Below are 22,748 nucleotides of genomic sequence, written 5' to 3'. Positions count from 1 at the left end.
GAGATTGTGTATGGATGGACACAAAAAGAACAGCTACAAAATAAACATATAATAAAAAAAAGGGTATTATTGTATATATGCTTCATGCAAATAAAGGCTCTGCATGCATTATCTTCCCCCCTGTGTGCTTTTTGCGGGGAAACTAACTGAGGTCTAAATGAATCATATATTTTTTGTAAAAAGTGTCACAACAGATGTAGAGAGCATCCAGATGGCCTGTGGCTCCGCTCAGCCACAGGAGGTCTCCACTGCACAACAGCAGCAGCATGTTTCCTCTGTGAGACTCAACCATTTGGCCTTTAATGCTCCCAGTGTGATCAGACACTGGCTGGAAACCTCAAAGAGGCGAGACATGAAGCGGAGACACACAAATGGGTTACCGTTTTCCTTTAATTCATTTGATTCTTCAAAGGGTTTACAAAGCCTTCTATTTAAATGCCTTTCCTCCATATTACCATTCATACAGCTGCTCGTTTTATTGACACATCCAGGCTCCAGCATGATCATACTGTGCAGAGTACAGCACCAGCCGCACTTATTGGCACCGCTGGTAAAGATGCTTAAATGTCCTTAAAGAAAATTCAGCCCGTATTGCAGCAGTTTTTTAACCCCACTAAAGAATTTAGAAAAATACAACTTTTTGATTAAAAGAAAATTGCTTGTATGGTGCATAATTCCCAAATAACAAATATTTCCTTTTTAAAGTTCATAAAATTTTTCAAGAATGTGGTATATAATATGACAAAATAAAGCAAATTTATCTTTGCCAACCACTCTTTAACATGGTAAAAACAAGAAAACATGGCATTTAAGTGAGGTGAATGTGTAGAAAATAGTGGTATCTTGGGATAAGCAAGTCTTTGTAAGAATAAGAAGAAGTGTCATCAAAAAAAAAGTATTCTTTCCTACCATCATAAATGTAAACATGGAATTTTCAAAATGCTTCTGCAAATTTAGCTGGAGACATGTGATTTGGTCAGATTAGGCCAAGATTTTTTTTAAATGTGGTTTATAGAAAAGGACAATAATAATAAAAAGAATGAACTTCATACCTAGTGAAGTATGGTAGAGGTTCTGTAATGATGTGGGTCTGTTTCTTTACAAATCGGCCCTGCGTTTCTTCTGAGTGCATCGCATTATCAGCTCCTCAAAATACCAAGAAATGTAAAAAATAAAATCTGCATTAAAACTGAAAATGGCTTGCTATTTTTATTTATTGGCTTTATTTTTATTTTTCCAGGCATACCATATGAAGAAGCTGGTTGGCTTCATGTTGCACACTGCAAAAACACAAAAGTATTTTTGGTTGGTTTCTGGTGCACATATCTTAATACACCTGAAATAAGACAAAACTAACTTACAAGTAACCTTTCAGTAAGAAATAGGAGCTTATTTTAAGTCAATGACTTCTTAATATTGATGAGAAAGTAATGGAGTCTTGACAAAAGTTCAGTCTGGAAGACTCTAGTCGCACCTGCCTCATCAATCAGCGCCCGCCTCTCTGCAACCTGGACCTATCGGCGCGAACCAAGCCTTGCTCCAGTCAATCATCGTTTGGGCTCCAGTTTAAAAGGACCTTCACCCATAGCCTCCTCTGCTCACCAGCTGCGATCAACCCACCTCCACCTTCTGCTCCAGGCTCTCAGGCCTCATCTTCCTCCGACCGCCGCCACCAGTACGGCCCCGGGGGGTCTACATTCCTATGCTGCATCAGGAATGTTCATCGAGCTTATCGAAGTCCAGCTCGATGTCCCCGGCCGGGGCCTGAACGCCAAAGGACTTTTTATTTTCATGTTCATTTTGTCATTAAACTCTTTTAATCGCCTTCTTTCTCCGTTTGAGTCTCTCCAGATTGAACTAGTTCCATCGACAGATTATTTCATTCATAACATGGGAAAATGTCTTATTATAAGTGAATTTATCTTCCAATAGAACTAGTATTTTTTTTTATCAGTATTAACTTAAAACAAGCTCCTATGTCTTGCTGAAAAGTTAGTTATGTCTTATATTAAGTGAACTAAGATATTTGCACTGGAAACTGACTAAAATCGCTTTGTGTTATTGCAGTGCAGAGCATTTTCTGCTATAGAAAAAGCAAAAAATGCTTCATTTTATGGAGTAGTGATCCAAAACATTTGAACTTTCTGGCCATTTATTCTACATACAATAAGAGTCCTGCAGCATAATTTGAACAATTTGTATTATGTGAATGAAAACATGATTTTCTTTTGTACTAAAATTAAAGGTTGAAAGTTTCCCAAATATTCAGCGTGAGATAAAGCTTCTGTTTTGAAAAAATTATTGGATTTTAATGCTTTCTACGTTATCTTTTACCAGAGGTGCCAATAATTACATCTGGCACTGAAACACCAATAAAAGTCAATGACGGTGCAACATTTTACATTATAACAGTCCTCCCTGTTGTAGACAGAAACAAATCCATGCATTTTTCATCTTTAGATGTTTTAATCTTTGTTGTAGATTTGGCACCATCTTTATATGAAATAAAACCATAAACATAACCTGCATCAAGGGTGTGATTCGTATTTTGAAGGTAAAATTCAAGTAACAGGAGGGAGGAAATTTCTCTCAATTTTACAGAAATGAAGCAAAAAAAAAGGCCTGAACCACTAAAGGGATCACATCGTGTAAACAACCCTTACTGTTGTTCTTAAAAAATACAGAGACAGTATCAATAATTGCAATGATTTATAAACAATTGTTTCTTCATACAAGCTTATAGTAGCACTACACGTCATGTACCTGTCAGTGCTGTGCAACAAATATTCAATATTACTACTGATAATAACAATAATATTAACGATCATAACAAGTTATTGTAAAAATTAGCAAATGCTATTCAACTACCATGTAAAGGAAACGTTTCGACAGTGTGCTTTCTCTGCCGAAACGAACAAAAGGGAAGAAAGGGCTGCAGGGCCTGCAGGGTGAGAATCACGCTGCTCTCACAGAAATTGGCACTGTAACATACTGTACACTCTAAAAGACCGACAGTCCCTCGGAAAGAGAGGAAGCTGTCAAAAAGAGGAGGAGCGGGGAAACATGCAGGCCTCTGGTCCGGCATTAATGTCAAAGGCCGTGCCATTCACTCTATCGGACAGGCAAAAAATAAATAAAGTAACCAGTCTCAGGAAACAGGCCCAGAAAATAAACAGGGAGGAAAACTCCTCCTGCAAATTGAAAGATAATACTCCAATTGGGAGCTACATGACCTCATAATGTCTCTTATTTGTAGGGGATGAAATAAACTGGAAGTGAACAAAGAGAACACCAAAGCAAATGAATAATTTGTGTTTGTTGTGATAACCTTGAAAAAGTTACCTGATTGTTGTCACTGTGCCCTTTCATAAATTGATTCAATATAATTACTTGCAACAGAATTGGTTTGCAGCTTCCGCTCTCTTATTTTCAGTGCAAATTAAGGAATCTGTTTCTTTGTGCTTTCAGCGAATCCTGACGGTGAAGTGCAGATGTCGTTTCAACTCAAAACTAAAGTCATTTTTTCATCGAGTACATGATGTTTAATATATTTATTCAGCTGGAGAAACACCTGAGTGGTCATTATTATGATGATGAACTTAGTTATCAACACCCTGGTGTAAATCACTGGTTTATAACTGAGCCATGTGACATTATCGCTTTGTTATACGAGTTAAAGTTTGTTAAAGAGACTCAAGTCTAAAACCGCAACTCATTTCAGTATTTTAAGCGCAAAACTATGTAAAGTCTAAAGTCTTTAGAGTGAGACTCTGTAATAGCAACCCTGTTTAGTCCGCTGGCTCGTTTGTCTACAAGGTTTGTTTTGTTTTGTTTATGGAAGTGTGAATAAGTCATCAAACTCTGATGCTGTCCAAAAAAACGAACTCTGGTCCGCCTAAAAAGCTTGGTAGCGGTTTGAATGCAAGAGGACTGGAAACAGCTCAAAAAGCAGGAAGCAGGTTATAGTACAATGCATTCTGGGTAAATACAACCAAAACAAACCTGAAAGTTTAGCGCTATCTGGAGAAACGACTCGTGTTCTTTTACCAAATACAAAAGAGAAATCTTACAACCGCTAAAATCTGACACTACTCCATTTTTTTGTTCATATTTCGTGAAAAAGGAGGTTACTACAATGTCTTCTTCAGAGGTTTTCAGGTCATTTCTTTCAGGGGTTCTTGGTGCAGCGCCACCACAGGTGAGATGGGGAACAGGTTCTTCAAAGGGTTTGGACCGGTTTGTCTCAGTCAGTGGAGAATGAAATCTAAAAATTTAACAAATGTTGCTTCCCAATCAAACCAAGTCTAACAGATTTGGTTTGAGTTTAAGTCAAGTTTTCAGAATTTATGTTTATATCAGGTCTCACGTCGTCACAGGAAGAGTGTTCGTCAGGTCTCTCGCCTTTAAAATTTTTGAATTTGTGAATGAATAAAACCATATGCTTTTATTGTGTCAATCCATGGATCAAAGTTATGTAATCCTTAACTCTATACTGAACTATGTAGGGTTTACAAGTTTTTATCCACTTCAATTTGAATGATTTAAAACCGTTTTGTAAAGCCTAAAAGGTAAATATGCGCCAAGGTAAGGTATAAATTACAACATTATGCCTGAGGCACTGTGGAAAGAGTAGATAAGAAAGTATTTTCACATTTTTTGAATAAAAATAATGGAAATGCTTTTATTTTGATAATCAGGAAGTGGCTAGAGTGAAGGTGTACCAGAGCTAATAAATCAAGCTAATGTTTTCATTGGAATATTATGCAAATATGATGTATTATGTGTCAGAACTACAGTCATATCAGCTTGTTTTAACCTCTAATTATAAAGAATCCCAATCAGACTTGAGTCCCAGTCCATAAGTCCAAGTCAAATCTCAAGTTTAAATATATGAAGTTGCTTTTTGCCAGCTTGAGGGTCCAAAAAGAAAAGTTAACTTTCTGAGACTCTCCTGTCAGATTAAAGGGAGGCATCAAATTAAATTTCAATGTTGCTATAAAATCAAACTGCACCTCTCGTTAGAAAATTAATTAAAAACTTTGTAAACTTTGCTCTGGATAAAGTAAAAGGGGAAAATGTGATGTAGAAGTTTCAACAATGGGCAAATTTTCTGTTTCCTAAGGCAAGTTATGATCTAGCACAAGAAAATTCAAAAAGAAAAAGGAAAAAAACAAAACACATCTTTCATCTCATTAAGCACTGAGCAAGGCTGTTCTCTAACAACAAAGCAATAACAAACCTATTTAACAAGACATGGTAACGCTCACTGGGTTGCCAGTTCGGTGGCTGACTCCCCCAAAACCCTCAGCCACTAAGACAGAGCTGACCAGCAACAACAGAGTGTCCACCAGGCAAAACTCAACTCAACGCCTTTGATGGCCAATAGCTTCAGGTGTGGTGAAGACAGAGAAGCCAGGCAACGCCAAGCCTGCACTTGTAGCAGCGGCGGCAGCTCATCAGAGGATGGTGCAGAAGAACTTCTTCTCCCGGAACGGGTTCTCAGAGGCGGGGACGGGAACGATGAGGGGGTCCTCGCGTGTGTGGGCGTCGCAGTACGCCATCAGGTCTGCAGCTGCTTTGGAGACCTGTGGTGTTGATGTAAAGGGAACAGATGTTCATCAAAATGTTAAGAGTTTCCATATTTACAGGAATCCATCTTCTATTTGACTTTTTAGCTGTCAAGTAGTCAGTTAAAATGATCCACTTTTTCCACTTCTGATACAAAAACAGATCTCTGAGGTTTAGTATCAGCTGATACAAGAGGTGAGTAGAATACCCAGAGCACTGCTTCAACATATTTCTACTCAAGTAAAAGTAAAAGTATCCATCCAAGAAATTACTCAATAGTAAACAGTATTTAGTAAAAAGTCTGATCAAAATATCAGTCATTTAATATTTAAAAATTTCATCATCAGACGGACAAAAGTATAAATGGACCATTACTAAAATGGAAACTTTAGTATTTTAAGGACCAAAATGACAATAATTCAGATTAAAAAAAATAACAAATCAGGCAAAAGAAAATTTTTCCAAATCAGTCTCTTTCAATAAGAAATTTATGAATCTTTAGCCAAAACTGCATGTGTGTGTCTGTGTCTAGTGAATTTCTAGTTATAAAAAAATGTTTGTTTTTCATTCACTGGGTAGAAAATACAGAAAAAAAAAATAAATAAGCTGCAACAAACCATCTTTAAAATGGTTAGTTAGAAGTCAGAAATTCTAAATATAATGTAAAATAAATAATAAAGCCACAGAGCTAGACTGATTACATCTACTCTTATGGATCTGGAACATCCTCAATGTTAATGGAAGTAAATAAAAACGGTAATTAATGGAGAAAACTACAACTAACTGGAACTATATTGTGTGTTTATTAAACCAATTAAAACATACTGAAGATTTAATTAATCTACGTATTTCGAACTGAACACATAAACAGTTTACGTCAGCCTTTGGCAAATTACAGCATTTCATATTCCTCCTGGCGACAGAAAACACCAGTCAGTTTGTTGAATAAATGTTGTTAACCAAAGTATGAAAAAACTAAAACCTGCTACTATAACTAATAAAAACTAACCAGAAACAAAACAATATTCAACTAACACACTCTAAAAACTAATTAAAATTAACTGAATTAGATAAACAAAAAGTCACAACAAAATAAAACTAAACTATACTGAAAAACAGAACTGAACCTTCAGAGTCCCATAAAGACGGTTACAAAATCAGCCTTCTATCACCTGAAGAGCATTTCCAGGACTAAAGGACTAACGTCTCGACAAGATCTAGAGAAACTCATCCATGCGTTGCATTGATTACTGCAACAGACCTGATTGAAAAAAAATCAATCGGACAGATCCAGAACCAACAGAAGCTCAGGGAGGAAATCGATCTTTTCACAGATTATCTGTCTCATAACAAACAGTCACGACATGATGACAGTTTTAAAAAAGACACACACCAGCTCCTTTAAAGGAAAAACCTGTAAAATGTGCCCCTTGTCTTTATCCCATTAATCGATTAATTGTCAGAATAATCGTTAAGCAAGCTAATCGTTAGCTGCAGGACTGATCTTTTTACAGTACAGCCAGACTGTATGTGAGCGCAGGCTTCCACTTGGGAGCGGAGTGGGAGTTACAGGAGGGGAGGCGGGCGGCAAATGGAGAGCAGAGGAGCAGCTGCAGCGGAGGGACGGCCGGGGCCCGGGGATCCGCACGGAGCAGAGAGCCATCTGATCTCCCGCCTGCCACTTCACCTCACCCACTGCTGCTCTCAGGGGAGAATACATCACACAACGCTCATCATCCGGCCATGTGAAGCACTCGCTTTGACAACGATGCAGCACAAAGCCAAAAATATGATCAGCAACTGTTAGGACTTTAGAAATCAATACAGCCATTGTTGATGTTTTCTTTAAATGTTCAAGAATAATTTTATGTGCATTTGTATTGCAGACATATCTTCTCACTTAAAAGCGCTGATTTAAAGAGACGCATTTACTTTTAGTATACGATGGGTAATTTGTCAAGGTAGGGTGTCCAAAGTGCGGCATGGGGGCCATTTGAGGCCCCCGGATTGATTTTGTGCGGCCCCCAACTGGAATTCAGGAATGATAAAAACTTGGCTATTGAGGCTTTTTACTTTTGAATAAAATCAACAGGACAAAATAAATATAAAACAATAGGTAACACACAAAGTAATTGTCTTTCAGTAAATTACGCTTTTTAAATTTTCTTTAATTTCATAGCAAAGAGGATCAGGTCTGCCCAGTGACTTTTACTCAATTGCAGACTTTGGTGCAGCTAAATCTGCTTTCTAAGTTAATTAAACTTGGCTAAATAAAATTCAAAGAAATAGTGATATAAATCCTGTTCCTTTCTCTGTTTTCTCCAACTAAGCTCAATATAATTAGCAAATAGGATCTCTTTTGTTTTATATGGTAAACATGTGACTGTGACATGTTTATTTTTTTCTCTTTATTCTGTTTAGTTTTGACCCAAAACCTTCAAGTATCTAAATATCAAGAAGAAATTTATTTTTCAGCATTATTTTGAGAACAAGCACGCATCTAAATCTTCCAAAAAATGACTTCATGGGAGAAAAAGTAAAACTGATTTCAGAACTACATTACAAAAAACCCATAAGACGTCTGTGGATGAGACGTTCTCAAACCTGAGCGATTTGAAGAAGTTTTGCAACATTTAGAGTTGAAATGAAAGAAACAAACCCTAGGGTTTCTGTCACGCAAAATACAGCAATCTTACAGCAAAAAAATCTGTCTGGGTGCTGGTGTTGTTTTCTGAAAAACTAAAAATCTGCATCTGTACACAAAGTCATAACTAGATGAGCTAAATAAGATCCAGAACAAAGTCTGAAGTTTCCGGTTTTCTCTGCCTGAGTTCCCTTTGTTTATCTTCCAGCTCTAAATGTTGACGGAAACATAATAAATATGATGGATGTTTGTTTATGAAGAATTTCTGGGATGAGATTAAAGCTGGTTAATGAGAAGTCAGACATGATTCATGGTTAAATCCTGCTTAATAAAAGATGGATTTACTAGAAGTAGCAGAGGGGATGTTTACTTTAGACAAATATGTTCATCGCTTAAGCAAAGCTAGACATTTAAGAAAACAAGAAGTGTTTCTGTATCTATTTAATGATTTATTGATTTTTTTTTATCTCCATGCTCATAGACCGTAAACGTTTTACCAGTTCGCCTTGCTTCGATCAGTGCACGCTCTCTTACTTTGGCATTTATGGATTTTGAATTGCTCTTCAGTGATCCGGTCCAGAAGTGATGTCACATTTATACCAGATCTATGAACTTAAACAGCTCAATACTTTTTTTTTATAACATGGAAAGCAAAGTGTTCTTCAAACAGACTCATTCAACCTAAAAAAAAAGTTGCATGAAAAAGTTTAACTTTTTGACGGCACAGTTTTTAGGAGTAGGAAGGAGTTTACGTGAAATTCAGAAGTGTTTTTTTTTGTGTTTATTACATTTTTCAAAACTGAAAATTTTGTAAGCATGTTCTTGGAAACTGACAAATGTTTGCTTTTATGGGATATGTGTCACAGACATGATGGTGCCAAATGTATAACACTTAAAAACCTGCAACGTTACCAGGAGTTTTTACAGTTTTAAAAGCCACTTTAGAAGCGACTCAGCCCACCAGTGAGGACCTCATCGTCCCAATGATTTGAACAGTGCTGCTGGCATCAAATTACCACTGGGTAGCCAAACAGATTTCACTGCAAAGAAGCAGATTGCAAGAGTTGTATCATCGTCACGCATGGCTAATAATCTGCACACTTGTTTTTTTTTCTGCTCTACAGTACCGTCGCTAGTTTCTTCCAGATGATCTGCTTTATTTTATTTCTGTCTGCAATGCTACACCTGCGATCTGTTTGCAATTTCTCTGCAGCTAAAAAAAGCTCAGGAATCACAAATTATATTTGTGTGAGCGAAGGGTACAATTGCTTAAAGTGACAATAAAGAATTTCTAAGCTAAAGCTATAAAGCCAAAGATGCCGTCTGCCTACTTTCTGAAAAACCTCTGCTCAGTCCTTCACAAAGTGGAACTTTCACAAAGTCGTCTCCAAAAATAAACAAAAAACCCAATTATTTTCATAATGAAACTAAATGCAGTAATTATATAAACTGCAGAGAGCAGGAGCCCCACAGGAGGAAAAGTGGTACTGCACTGAGGGTGTCATTAGGCCCAGACTGATTGTAATTACACTTCAGCCCCATGATGGAGGGAGAGTCCTTCTAATTAGCACTGATCACATTCCTTTGGCTGGCTGAGCAATTAATGAGAAACTGGTGATCCCTGCTTCTTCCACTGATACCAACCTCCTCTCATCAGACCTCTTAATTAAGTTTAAGAGATCGCCAAAACGATCGTTGTAAAAATCTGTAATTTTGATGTTTTTACGGAGGAACAAAAACGCAAAAATTGAGGGTTTTGCTGAAGAAACTCAAGTGTGAAAACTGTAGTGGTGATATGCTCCTGCAGGTTGAAGGTTATGTAAACATAGATTTATTAAAACTGCAGTATGTTTTTTTTTTTTTTACATATTTGTGTTAGGAGGAGGGTCTTAGTGCTGTCAATCACTCTTGTGTACCCTTGTTGCTCTCTGCTACGTTACAGCTGGTTCCCCACACCAAAACCAATGTTCAGGTTAGTTACCATGACAACAGAGGACGACGGATAAATAATTTTCCTGTATCAAAATGTTGTTTCTCCATCATTAACACACTTTACTCTTGTGACAAATATGTGAAAAAACATAATTTTTTGTAAAAGTTACATACTGCAGTTTTAACGTAACCTGTCTACATTGGTGCCAGATGCAACCAAGTTAGTTGACCTGTGATAAAATTTCACTTTGAGGTTTTTTCATTTTAGTACACTTAAGGTACGACAGAAACAGGAATTCTGTACTAAAACTAGATCTAGTCAAATAGTATTTCTTTCACAGAAATGGAAAAAACATTGTTAAATTTGGTTCACCAAATTGTTTTTCAGCTACAATGCAATAGCTTCACCACAGTTGTGCAAATTCATTCAGTAACTCACTTCAGGCACGAACACAATGTGTGAAAATACGACAAAACAAGCAGCTGGTTCATCAAGCCGGCAGGCGACAGTCAAGTCACCGTCTAATCAACACTTCATTTTCACTTCGACGCACAAGTCTAGCAAAAGTTCAGCTCTATTCCTCATATCTACTCATATTGTTGTCGTTTTTTAAACAGTTGTGGATGCGTTCCGGCTCAACTAGGACGCTGTTTGCACAATCAGCCTCGGGAAAGAGAGGAAAAGATTCCCGGAGCACATGAGGAGCTTCTGAACGACATGATGACACGGTCATTTCAGCTGCACAACAAGCTCTTTATAACACATGTTAAGACCTTCTATCTAATAAACCAAAATTTCAAATGTCACAGTTATGAGACTGACCTTAACTTTAAAGAAGGAAATAAAAAAAGCCTCTACTGTGTTATAAGCATTCATGTGTTTTTGCTTTATGTGGGAAGTTTGAACTTTGGAAATACAAAATGAGGAGAACCCAAAATTGTCCCAACATAAACAAAAAAACGGAGGTGGAAGTAGTTTGGAAAACATTTCAATTTCAATATTTTCAGCATAGGTATGATCTAATATTTAGTAATACTATTGTGATAACAACAACAAAAACACTATTTATTGCTCTTTTTATAGGTAACTGTGTGACTGTCTACATGATACAAATGTATTGTTCTTGAAAAACATTCCCATTTTAAAATGGTTTCTTGGCTTAAAAAACGTCACCCTGTAACATCATTTAATAATATTTTCTATTTTTCTCATTTTTATTCATGATCTCATGGACCAAAAAGTGGAGAAAGTAGAAAAAAATACAATTAAAAATACAAAATTAAAAATACAAAATAAAAATACAATTTCCTGGTTTTGTTCGTTGTTTACCACCAATAACTAATTATATAACCTCTCACTAAATATTTAGTTACCTAAATATTTAGCTTGTGAATTAAATATTTAGTTTGGAACTCTGACATGTTTTTTTTCTCTATGAAAGGCTAAATAAACCAAATTATTGCTGTTAATTTCTGACTGTGTAACTTTACAAATAACACCAAAAATAGCAGAATCTGCCCAAAATCTAAATGTTTGCAAATCATAAAACTATTCATCTAAAATTACACATTTACAAAGACATACGCATTGTTCAACATATATATATATATATGTATATAGTACATTTCTGTAACCACTTTTTAAGGGTTCTTATATATATATATATATATAATACATTTCTGTAACCACTTTTTAAGGGTTCTTCACACTTCAATACTCATCTGGTTTTTACTACTAATATAATTAATTTGAAGTTGAAGAATATCAGGAGGCTGTAAAGAACAAAAGATCCAGCCTTTCAGCATAAAGCAGGTACAAATTATGGATGATAACATATAAAGAAGATTTAAGCATTTTTATTAATGCCGACCTCCAAATCTAAATAAACTAAGCTCATAATACTTACATGTACGAAGTAAAATGGATACAAAAAGAAAATGAAGACGGGAACTGACTCAACTAGTAGCAATATTTCACCTAAAGAAAATGTAACGTGTCACCCGTTATTTAATCAAAACCTAACAAGACCAAAAGGAAGTGATTTTGGTCTTGTTAGTCATGTTGTTGACAGGCGAAAACATTCTTTGCCACATGAAATGTAGTCTAAAACGGTATCAGTATAAAGCGGAACAGGTGTTTAAGATGGGTTTAGCAGATACGGGCTATAGAGAAAGCACAGATATGATATCAGTTTTGTGTTTACACGACAAACGATTGCACCAAACGATGTGGCCAAAAAACCCTTCTTGCAGTTTTGCCCAGATGGAAAACAGTTAAACTGACATAAAGAAACATTTGTTCTTTTGTAAATGTCATGATTTCCTGACAACCACAAGAGCAGAAAACTTAAATCGTCAGAAGACGACATGCAGCTATCTGTTGTAGCCACAGAAGCACGACCAGGAGATTTTATTGGCTGGAATGGTTGCTAAGCGATGGTACTCCAGCAGAGAGGTTTGCAAGCATAAATTTATTCTGTGCAGAGAGAAAGTTTGTGCACGAGGAGATCAGAGAATATTTGAAAGAGAGCAGAAGTTTTGAGAGCAAAAAGATGAAATTCTCTTTGCTGAAAACTGAAAACAATCCGCTCTTGACTTCTAGCAGTAAAATTCCCCCACAAATAAATGCTTATGGGAAGAATGCTGCAAATTATAGATCCCGATAAAGGCAGAGCTAAAAGTAGCTTGCCACTAAAACCTAAAAACATTGTCGTCCTTGATACTCGTGCTTCATTTTATGGAAATCCAAACATGGAGAAGACTGAGACTCACAGGTCTTTGCTCTTTCAGCTCTCCATATGGCAGGTACAACTGAACAGTGTGAATCTTGTCATCATGCAATCTGGAAACTTGTAGGCATCAGCGTCTGCAGACCAACCAACTGAGGAGCAACCCACAGCATCAGACATGTAAACAAATCGACATATGTGCGCAGAATGTGTCTGCGATTAGATATGAAAACGTCCCCACCTGGCAACCAATACTAATGTTTACCTTCAGTCAGAGAGCAAACTTACGCTTTCATTAACAACACTGCAGCCATTATTTTCAAGGCAACCTCTCTCAATATTGGTCCAGTTAATTTAAACCCCAAAAAGTTATTTAAATAACCAAATTTTCCTTCAGCGCCTTCATTATTATATATACTAGAATGACAAATAACACAATGAATGTGAAATCAACAAAAGATTATCTTAGAGTGTTACGATAAGTCAAAAGTATCTCTTAGTGAATCAAATGTCTGATTAAAGTGGCTAATTGATGTTAAATAAAGCTAAATTGGAGCAGAGTAACGAATAAAACAGTTGTTGCTCTGCAAGTTCCAACAATTTTAACCTGATAAATGGTGAATAGTGCGTGGAAACATCTCATTAGAAATGTATTCAATTGAGTGCAAAACAAATATTTAGCTTTAATAATCAGGTATTAGAGTAACTTTTCTGAACTTCTCCTGGTCAAAGTCATTTGTAGAGCTACAGCTGCTGTTAACTTTGTGTACTTTCTAATGTTTTCTTTAAATACAAAGTACTTTTATTATTTATTTAGCTGAGTGTTGTTCCTGTCTGATGCCATTTACTTTGTTTATTTTATTTCCATGATAAGTGTTTCTTGCTTATTGATTGCATGTTTAGCTGTTTCTCTTTGAGTTTCTGATAGGAACTTTGTTTTTTTCTTTACGGTTTTCTTTTATTGGAGAGTACTTGTCCATTACTTCTGAGATTAGCTAGCTGTTTTTTTTATTTTTTATTTTTGTTTCTCTCTACTGTCGCCACTGGATTTCTGCAAATTAAAGTGACAATTCTGCAAACGGCTATTCTTTGTAGCTAGTCTCTCATAAAATGACACAACATGTTAACCTGAGTGCATTGTAGTGCACTATGCTTACAATTAGTATCAGATAGAAATCTAGACCACCTTTAACTCTCAGTGTGCAAGAGGACTTTCGTGCATCTGAATCAAGAAGAGAAAAACCTGCACAAATGCTGAATCTGAACCCAAACACAACCAGTGTACCTTTATCCTGTCCATGCAGGCCTCCATCTTCAGCTGCTCCACTGCTTTCCTGGCTTGGGAGATGCTGGCTGTGCTGTTGTTGGCGATGCTGTCCTTCATGTTGTGCCTGTGACAGACAGCAGAGGTAGAAAAGAAAGTGAGCAGGAAACTCTCTGCCACGTCTCCAGCAGTCCGTTCCTACAAACCTGTTTATTCGTCTTGGAAAAGAGATTTTGTGCAGTGCAGTTTATTTTTGAGCAGCTAAATTTTAAGTATTTGCTACTTATTTAAAGTATTTAAAGTACTTAAACTTGTAACATTCCCAAACCTGCTTCAATTGGATGGAATCTGTCTGCTCTTTGCCTAGCTTTCTCTTAAGTATGACCTATTATGTTTCCATAAACAGGTTAGAATCTGTCTACGGTCTACAAACAAAACATGTTCATTACTTTTTTTTGCACAAAATCATTCTTAGATAATGAAATTTCAGTCTGCTCACTTCTGCCACAACCCCTAGCTCAACGCCGCACATAAAAATGGCTCCAAACAGATGAACACCCACATCTTTGAAAAGCAGAAGATGCTTTTCAAAGCATCTTCTGCTTTGAAAAGCAGAAGATGCTTTTCAAAGCTGTGAAGAAGAATCCACTTGCTGGATTCTTCTTCACAACCAAGAAGAATCCAGCAAGTGGTTTCTGAATGGTAAGTCAGCAGCAAAACACTTGTCATTTCCAATGGCCATTGTACAGCACATACAGAATCCAAACGTCTTGGAGCTCAGCTTTGGTTGCTAGGTGATGATCTGGACTTCCTTGGGGTTGCTAGGTAACGGCGGATTGGAATGTGATTCAACAATCACGAGGTTTTTGAATCTGCTTGTTTTCCAGACACCAAAAAATACAAACTTATTGACAAAAAACAGCTGGATAGTTATTTTTAAGCCTCTGGGTTGTTTTTAGAAGCAATTGTTACCCAAATGGAAGTACAAAAACATGCAAAAATATTTATTTTCCACCATAGGTCCCCTTAAAACATGCCTTAATGCAGCTGCCCGACCTGTTCTGCTAATAAATAATTCTGAAATGGAAAGAAAAAAAATGGTTTCAACATTTTTTAGAATCAAAAATTTGAAAGTTTATTTAAATTCAGCCTCCTTTAATCTGATATCCCTAAAAACATCTTTATCCAAAACACTTTGCATGAAACAAAACTCACACTGCACATCACCCTGAACACGTCATCTTCACAGTGAAACATGGCGATTGTGGCATTATGCTGTGGGCTGCTTTATCTTCAGCGAGAACAGGAAACCTGTTCAGAGTTGATGTAAGGATGGATAGGTTGGTCTACTTTATTTATTTGTATTTATTTATAATTTGTTAGGGAGAATAGTTTTGAAGTGGTACAAAGCATAAGTATACATGCAGACATACACTGTAAAAACATAAAATACTCCTCAAGCCTCCACAAATCAAATTCAAATCAAACCAGGCGACAGAAGAGGAAAATAAAACTTAAAAATTAAATACGAAAATAAAAACATGAATAAGAAAATTTAAATAAAATATGTTATGGATATAACAAAGAGCAATACTGGAAGAAAACCTGTTAGATTTCCCCTAAACTTACAGCTAGAGCTCCAGTGGAGACGTTACTTGTGTTTTAGCATGGCCTAGTCAAAGTCCAGACCTAGATTCTACTGAGAATCTCTGACTAATTTTAAAAACTGATGTTCACTGGTTTATTCGTCCAATCTGATTAAGCTTGAGTTGTTTTGTAAAGAAGAATAGACACTGGATGAAGCAGTAATATGAGCGAATGCAACATTATTTGAAAAACTTTAGAAGACAATTAATCTGATTCCTCGGCCTAAAATCAGAAAAAGCTTTTTTTAAATTTTTTTAATCAAAGATAGTGAATCAGAATTATATTTACTTGATAAAGTTTTTGGAGAAAGAATGTATTTTTAGGAGTTATTTTACTATGCTGCACTTGAGTGACTTTATTATGAAGTACTGCTACTTTTACTTGAGTAAGATTTCTGGATCCTCTTCCCAATGTGAGTAACTCAACTGAATGAAGAACAAACTTATTTTAGTCAAACATTCACCAGACATGCACCAAAATGTCACAAGCTTCTTTGTATTGAAAGAAATTGCTTTGGAAAAATGTTTGCCTCATTTTGTTATTTTGTAATTAGGTTAAATTATATTAGATTTATTGTCAGCTCTATAAATAGTTTGTTTCTGAAAGCTGAGGGCTGTTCTAAACAGACAGTCCAGACACATAAAACTAGACAGAAGTTTGATCCAGGAAAGAAATAAAAAGGAAAAGAAAATACTGTTTTTCCATCTCTTTGTCTCTGGTTTTATATAATTATGTTATTTACAAAAATTACTTTCCACTTGGTCTTTAAAACACCAAAATCTCCACATAACTTTATATTTTGATCCATCTGATGATGTAATTTTTAAATATTAATCCTCTTACGTTTTGATCAATTACTCAGTTTTAACTCTTATTTTATTTTTTTGGATCGTTCCTTTTTACTTTTACTTGGGTAAAAAAATATGTTGAAGTAGTTACTTGAGTACAATGTTTGGGTTACTCTGTCCACCTCCAGTCACCACTTTTGACAAGCAGTGACCAAGACTTGCTCTGGTTTTGACCCCCCTCAGCGCTGATTTGGCCCAGTTTGGCAGCAGCAGCAGCAGCAGCAGCAGGGAGAGGAGGAGGCACCAAACCACAGATGTGTTTCATAAGGATGAAGACATGAAGCCTTCCACCAATGTGTGGTGCAGCCGGATGCATCCTGCCTTTATTTCTGCTTCACTTCCATCGTATGAAACCGAGATAAGTCAGAGATAATAAAGCAGATGGAAGATAGAGTGTTTCATTTCTAATGCATCGCCTTTTTTTTTTTTTTTTTTTTGGTATTTGTGAACAATTTGCAGCTTCTAATCACACACCCTCGCACGAAGCTATCAGGCCTACAGATCCCACTTCAATCCGCGCATCGTGAGGCTTCATCCGGCTGGATTTCAGCCTCTGATCGCCTGTGTGTCGTTTTATCCAAACGCACCGATGCTGATTGTAGAGTCAAATCTGTCAAAACGAGAAGCGGGCGCCTCTCCTTATTTCTAAGGAGACAAAAACAGAGCTGCGGCCCTGCTTGGACCTGAAAAGCCCACGCCACGAATCAGATCCAAAAAAATCTGGATTTAAGGACTAAAATGCTCGACTATAAGCAGACATTAAATCAGGCTTCCTACCTGAGACGTGCCAATGCTTTTCCAATTTGGAGAATTCCGGGTTGACTCCACCCAACACACACACACACACACACACACACACACACACACACAGAATAAGGAGAAGAAGAAGAGGAGGATGTGTAGGAATAATACAAAAAAAAGGTGAAACGATAGGAGGAAATCCCAGCCTCGCTTCTGATCTGAAGGAGGAAAATCCGAGCGGGTTCTGATGCGATCCGAGCGGTCAGGTGTCGGTGCGCTCCACGGCTGGACCCGGAGAGATGTTACGCATGCAGTAGAGGGGGGAAACCTCGGTGTGACGGAGAGATCTGTGATGCGCAAGCTGCGAGATCCGCGGACCAGGAGCTGCTGCAGCAGCGGCGGAGCGTTTCCAGTGGACAAACTGGCCCTAAACGCACCGCCTGCTACTCTAATTAGAAGCGGACGGGTTTGTTGTTCCCCTCCCTGATTTACCGCTCCAGAAGGCGGCAGAGATCTGCAGGCTTCCCCGTTTCATTTTTACATCAGCTTTGACATCACCGGGTCCTCCCCGCAGCAGCTGACGGGCCTCACCCAGTTTTAACGACGGCTCTCTTCACATGGATTAATAACTAGATTTTAATCATGCATTTGTTGATATCTCCCCGCTGGTAGAGATGCGTAACAAGCCTTAAAATAAATCCAACATTTAACCTGAGTACGTTAATTTGGTGTCTTTTTTTTTCTCTTCAGCTCACCTGGGTGTGAGTCTGAGGGTCAGGTGGCTGAGAAAGAAAGCGGATTTAGTGTCTGATGAACCACTTTTATGTCGATTTAGTTTATTTTGGATCGCTATCAACTTTTAAGAGAGCCAGCCCACAGCACCACAGATGGTACATGGTGTATTTTCCCAATCTCAATCCTTTATTACGTCACAGAATCGCCTCAAGTTTTTATTGCTATCCATCCTTTTGACTATTCCAAAACAATGGCTCCTAATAACTTTTGCTAAAATGATAAAATATATATCTATGTTAGGAGCTGGCAATGTGTTCTTCAAATCATATCACAATATTTTGTGTAATTTATCATGATATTGACTAAAGAGATGATTACAAAAGTATTTACAACTTCTTTTTGGTCATTTTTAGGCAACTTCATATCACTGCAACCGAATCTCTACATAAAATATTGCCCTGTATTTAATCATCATATTTTCACATTTATTGATGCTCTCATGAAACCAACAGTAGGCAGGAAATGGTATACATAATTTTAGATTGTTGCTATGATAAATCTGAATTCTTTTAAGAAAATCTTCACAATAACAGCACAATAAACGCCTAGAAACCCAAATGTAAATACAAAATCGTGCTAAATCTGAATTTTGCATAATACACCAAACACTACAAGTACTAAATTAAAGGTTGGATTTGTTCTACTTGTTTTTTTTTTGTTTGTTTTTTTTGTTCAAAGCAAATTTAGAGTTTTTAAAGGCAGTGTCAATAAATCAGTTAATTTTCTCGTTCTTGTTCTTCATGCATAGAAATGGACACAATAAAAACAAGGTGTCGTCATACGTCTTCAGATATTTATATATATATATTTATATATTTATAATATTTATCACTTGGTTTGTTCATTCAGACACGCACATATGTACACCAAAAAAAAAGAAGAAAAACAACACAGCCATATGCCAATCTGCACAAAAAAACACAATACAAACTAAGACATTGATCTTAAATTATGCATAGCTTAAGTTATTAACAGGAAAAATAAAACTTTCTTTTGTCACACGCAGCCTTATTTGACTTCCTCTCGCGTAACAAAACAAATTAGAAACTGAAAAACAAAACACTTTGATGCAAAGGAGAAGACGGAGGATTTGTAGATAAGCGTTCGAGACGGTAAACAAGCAAAACAACGTGACACTTTCCCCAAGAGTCACTCAGGTAAAGTAAGACGAAGGAATGATGATTAATGAAGAAGACTTCCCTTTCTCTAAGACAAATCAACCTGTGAGGCATTTTTCCTTCATGCTGCATTCAACACAGAGGCAGGAGTTGTTTTTCAGGAGCTCTAAAAATAATAAAATAAGACATTTCTTGTGAGTGAGATATTGCTTCCAGGTATTTATTTATGTGCAGCATTGAATCACAGCCCCTGCTCACATTGAGACCACAGATTATTCTTGCTACTCTGACAAACAAACAAACAAACAAAAAGTGCTTCTGACAAATATTCGGCTTAAAGACAGCCAACATGTAAGTGCAGCGAGTCTGGTGGGAATGTAGAGCGAAGACGTGTGGATCTTCTGGTGGGTTCAAAGGTCAAAAGGCCTGTCATTTTGACCTTTGATTGATCAGTGTAGTGTTTACAAAGTCTGAGAAAAACCTCAACATCATCTTCCATCTGAAACTCCCATTGTTAACGCTAAAAAGGGCCTAACAAGGACCAATTATTGTTACCATGGTTACGGTTTAAAAACATTACTGCAATGACGTTAAGTCATACTGTATTTTAAAGCCATCTGAAAAAGATGGCAGAGTAAAGCCACACAGAGCTGCCCCTCCCCTGCCTGTTGCTGCACACTGCCGGTCAGCTGACTGAAAGGATCAGAGAGAGAAACTGGAGATGTTACAGAAAACACAAAGAGTCGTGGAGTGAAAACAGAGGATCCTCCTGCGCCTGTTATATCTACAGTAACTCATTTCAGGAGAATACACAGGAGCTGATAGCCTGACTAACTCCGAAACATCGAACTAAATTTGGCAGGTAGTTTATCCTGCATTTTTACCAAAACAGTAACCTTATACAGATTTTATTCTTAGTTATTTTTCTCTGGCTAAGACGCCAATTTCCTGATTTAAGATCTCATCTGCTAATAAAAAATTCAATTAATTTGGATTTTAAGGAAGACGAAGTATAAAAGAAAAGAAGAAAAGAAGAAAAGGTTTTAGTTAGAGGTCACAGTTATAAAGCATGATTACTAGATTTATGCATTAATTCATTATATTTTTATTCAGCTACTGAATGTTTCTTTAGAGTTTGTAAACTGAAAATAGTGAGATCGCTCAGATTGGATGCATTTAATAAATAAAGCAAAAAATGATTAAAGCTGATTCTAATCTCTGGTTGACTGATCGGTGTATCTCTAGTAATGTGCAATATTTTACTTTTAGCAGCAGCAGCTTCTCTGTTTTAAATAAAATTCAAATAAATCATGTTATTTTTGTTCTACTTTCTTGTAAAACCCTTAAAATCTCGATATTTCTCTTCCAGGTCATCATCATGCCGGCCCGGGTCTAGAATCAGATCAAATTCTGGTTCTCCTCCGTAAGCATTTAATGCTCTCTGAGTTTCAGAGCAAAGGACTGAAAGTACACTGCAAAAACACAAAATCCTACCAAGTGTTTTTCATCTGGTTTCTAGAGCAAATATATTATTTTTATCTCATTTCAAGCATAGTAATTTTTCAACGTTTCAGCAAATGCCTTCTAGTTCTACTGGCAGATTATTTTACCTATAACATGGAAAAAGATATTTGAGGTAGAAATCAAACAAAAATGCTGTTGTGTTTTTGCAGTGTGGCTTTTTTTAACAGTTAAATCCAGCAAAAAAAACAAAAAACAAAAAAAAATATGGCATATGAGCTTCAGTTTTAAATAAATACATAAATATGAGGTTTACTAAACGCAAAAAGACATGTGCAGCCCAGGTAGGCGTTAAGACGGCGAGCTCATGACTGGAAATGTCATCTCTGCATTCAGAAAGTTAAGGTCAGCATCATCCTGGCATGCAGAAGTAGCACAGAACAACAGGCAGCACAAGGTGCAATTCATGGCATCCCGTCTCCCCTGCGGTTCCTCCTCTGAGCCGGGCCGCAGAACGAGGCGGGCCGGGCCGTGACACCGCTGTTCAGACCAGAGCGGGGCCGACAGCCGCCTCACGCAGAGCGGGACGCCTCCCGGTGTCAGGCACAAAGAGAGGAAACCGCGGCGTCAGCACGACACGCTCCAGCTCTGGCAGGAATCTGTCAGCAGCGAGGCGAGAGACACGGAGGGGCGGCGGGGGGAAGGGGGCTCTTCACACTTTTTGGTTCCGGCTTTGCTCAGACAATAGCAGCGTACCCAGGAACAGATACAACAGAACGAAAAAAATACAATAAAATGGAAAACAGTTTAAAAAAAAAAAAAAAAAAAAAAGAGGAGGAGATAGTGTCTGTTGCAGCTGAAGATTTGTTCACTCCTCCAGTATTTCACTTTATAAATATAAATCTATTTACACATAACGCTCGCTTCATCTTGTTCTCTTAATGCTGGGTGTGGTAGCGTTTGCTCAGCTGGGGATGGAGTTATTTAAAAGTCAGGGCGGGTTCGGAGAGGCGGACGCCATGCTGACGCGTCCTTTCCTCCCCGTCAGTGCAGACAGGAGCAGAGGGAGGAGGATGAGGAGGAGCAGCAGGAAGGCGATCTCGCTGGGAAGTGGACAGCGGTAAACATCAGACTCGCTCAGCCGGCCGCGTAGCTGCTCAGGAAGGAGTAGAACATGGGCAGCTTCATGCGCTGCTGGTCCCGTCGGCACCACGCCATCACCGTCCCCTCGCTGTTGGCCGTGTAGAGGTGGTGGCCGTCGCACGAGTACGTCAGGCTGCGGTCGCCAGGAGAGACGAGACGCGCATCAGCAACGCATTTATGAAGGAAACAGGAGGTGGAAGATCGCCGTGGTGCTTAATTACCTGATGATGGGTTTGCTTGACTTGGGGAAGGTGATTTCTCTGACTGGTTTCAAATCCCAAGTGCTCCACAACCTGGACGGAAGAAAATTCAATTAAATTTATTTAAATAGCGCCAGTTCACAACAGGTGTCACCTTGGGGCACTTTACATAAAAAATACTAAAAAATAATTTCAATTCAATTGTACATCCATCTGATTTTACTCACCTTTTTTCCTAATACAGAAATTATGAATGACTTGGGAAATATTTAAAAAATAGCATTTATTTCAATCCTCCCTTCTCTGAGTTGTCAGATGGAGGCTATGAGAATTTTTGTTTATTTACAAGAATATTAGCGGAAAAAAGATGGAATCCCTGCCAGCATGCGTAGGTGGGCCCCATATGGGGGAAAGGTGGGCAGACATATTTACTAGAAGAACATCTTAAAATTACAAGAAAAAAGTTGATTTAATGAGAAAAAAGGAGTTCTTATATAGTTACTACTTCATTCTCCAAATATTATGACTTTATTCTGGTAATATTATGACTGCATTCTCATATTATTTAGATTATTTTATCATATGACTTTATTCTGTCTGATATTAATCCAACTGCATTCTTGTAACATTAAGACTTAAAAAAAAAGATCTCAGCATG

The 22,748-nt window shown here is 37.4% G+C and overlaps 2 protein-coding genes across 8 annotated transcripts in view; both read right to left on the bottom strand.

Annotated features, from left to right (window-relative positions):
• Positions 1 to 2,696: 2,696 nt before the first annotated feature.
• Positions 2,697 to 18,070, bottom strand: gng4 (G protein subunit gamma 4). Its single transcript, XM_007551503.2, has 3 exons — positions 17,410 to 18,070; positions 14,159 to 14,264; positions 2,697 to 5,585 (listed from the first exon to the last, which is right to left on the bottom strand). Exons 2-3 carry the CDS (start codon positions 14,255 to 14,257, stop codon positions 5,457 to 5,459), a joined length of 228 nt encoding a protein of 75 aa, XP_007551565.1. The 5' UTR covers positions 14,258 to 14,264; positions 17,410 to 18,070; the 3' UTR covers positions 2,697 to 5,456.
• An 877-nt stretch (positions 18,071 to 18,947) lies between these two features.
• lyst (lysosomal trafficking regulator) overlaps positions 18,948 to 22,748 on the bottom strand; it is a 76,866-nt gene continuing 73,065 nt past the window's right edge. For all 7 annotated transcript variants that reach the window (XM_007551502.2, XM_016671142.1, XM_016671145.1 and 4 more), the window contains 2 exons: positions 22,112 to 22,183; positions 18,948 to 22,023 (listed from right to left, as the gene is read on the bottom strand). In XM_007551502.2, the coding sequence (XP_007551564.1) occupies positions 21,885 to 22,023; positions 22,112 to 22,183 (211 nt within the window). In that variant the 3' untranslated portion in view covers positions 18,948 to 21,884. The remainder of the gene's footprint in view (positions 22,024 to 22,111; positions 22,184 to 22,748) is intronic.

Source organism: Poecilia formosa, unplaced genomic scaffold (genome assembly GCF_000485575.1).
Source record: "Poecilia formosa unplaced genomic scaffold, Poecilia_formosa-5.1.2 Scaffold42, whole genome shotgun sequence".
Taxonomy (NCBI): domain Eukaryota; kingdom Metazoa; phylum Chordata; class Actinopteri; order Cyprinodontiformes; family Poeciliidae; genus Poecilia; species Poecilia formosa.
Note: the sequence above shows the minus strand (reverse complement) of the source record. Positions and strands in the feature narration are given on the sequence as shown.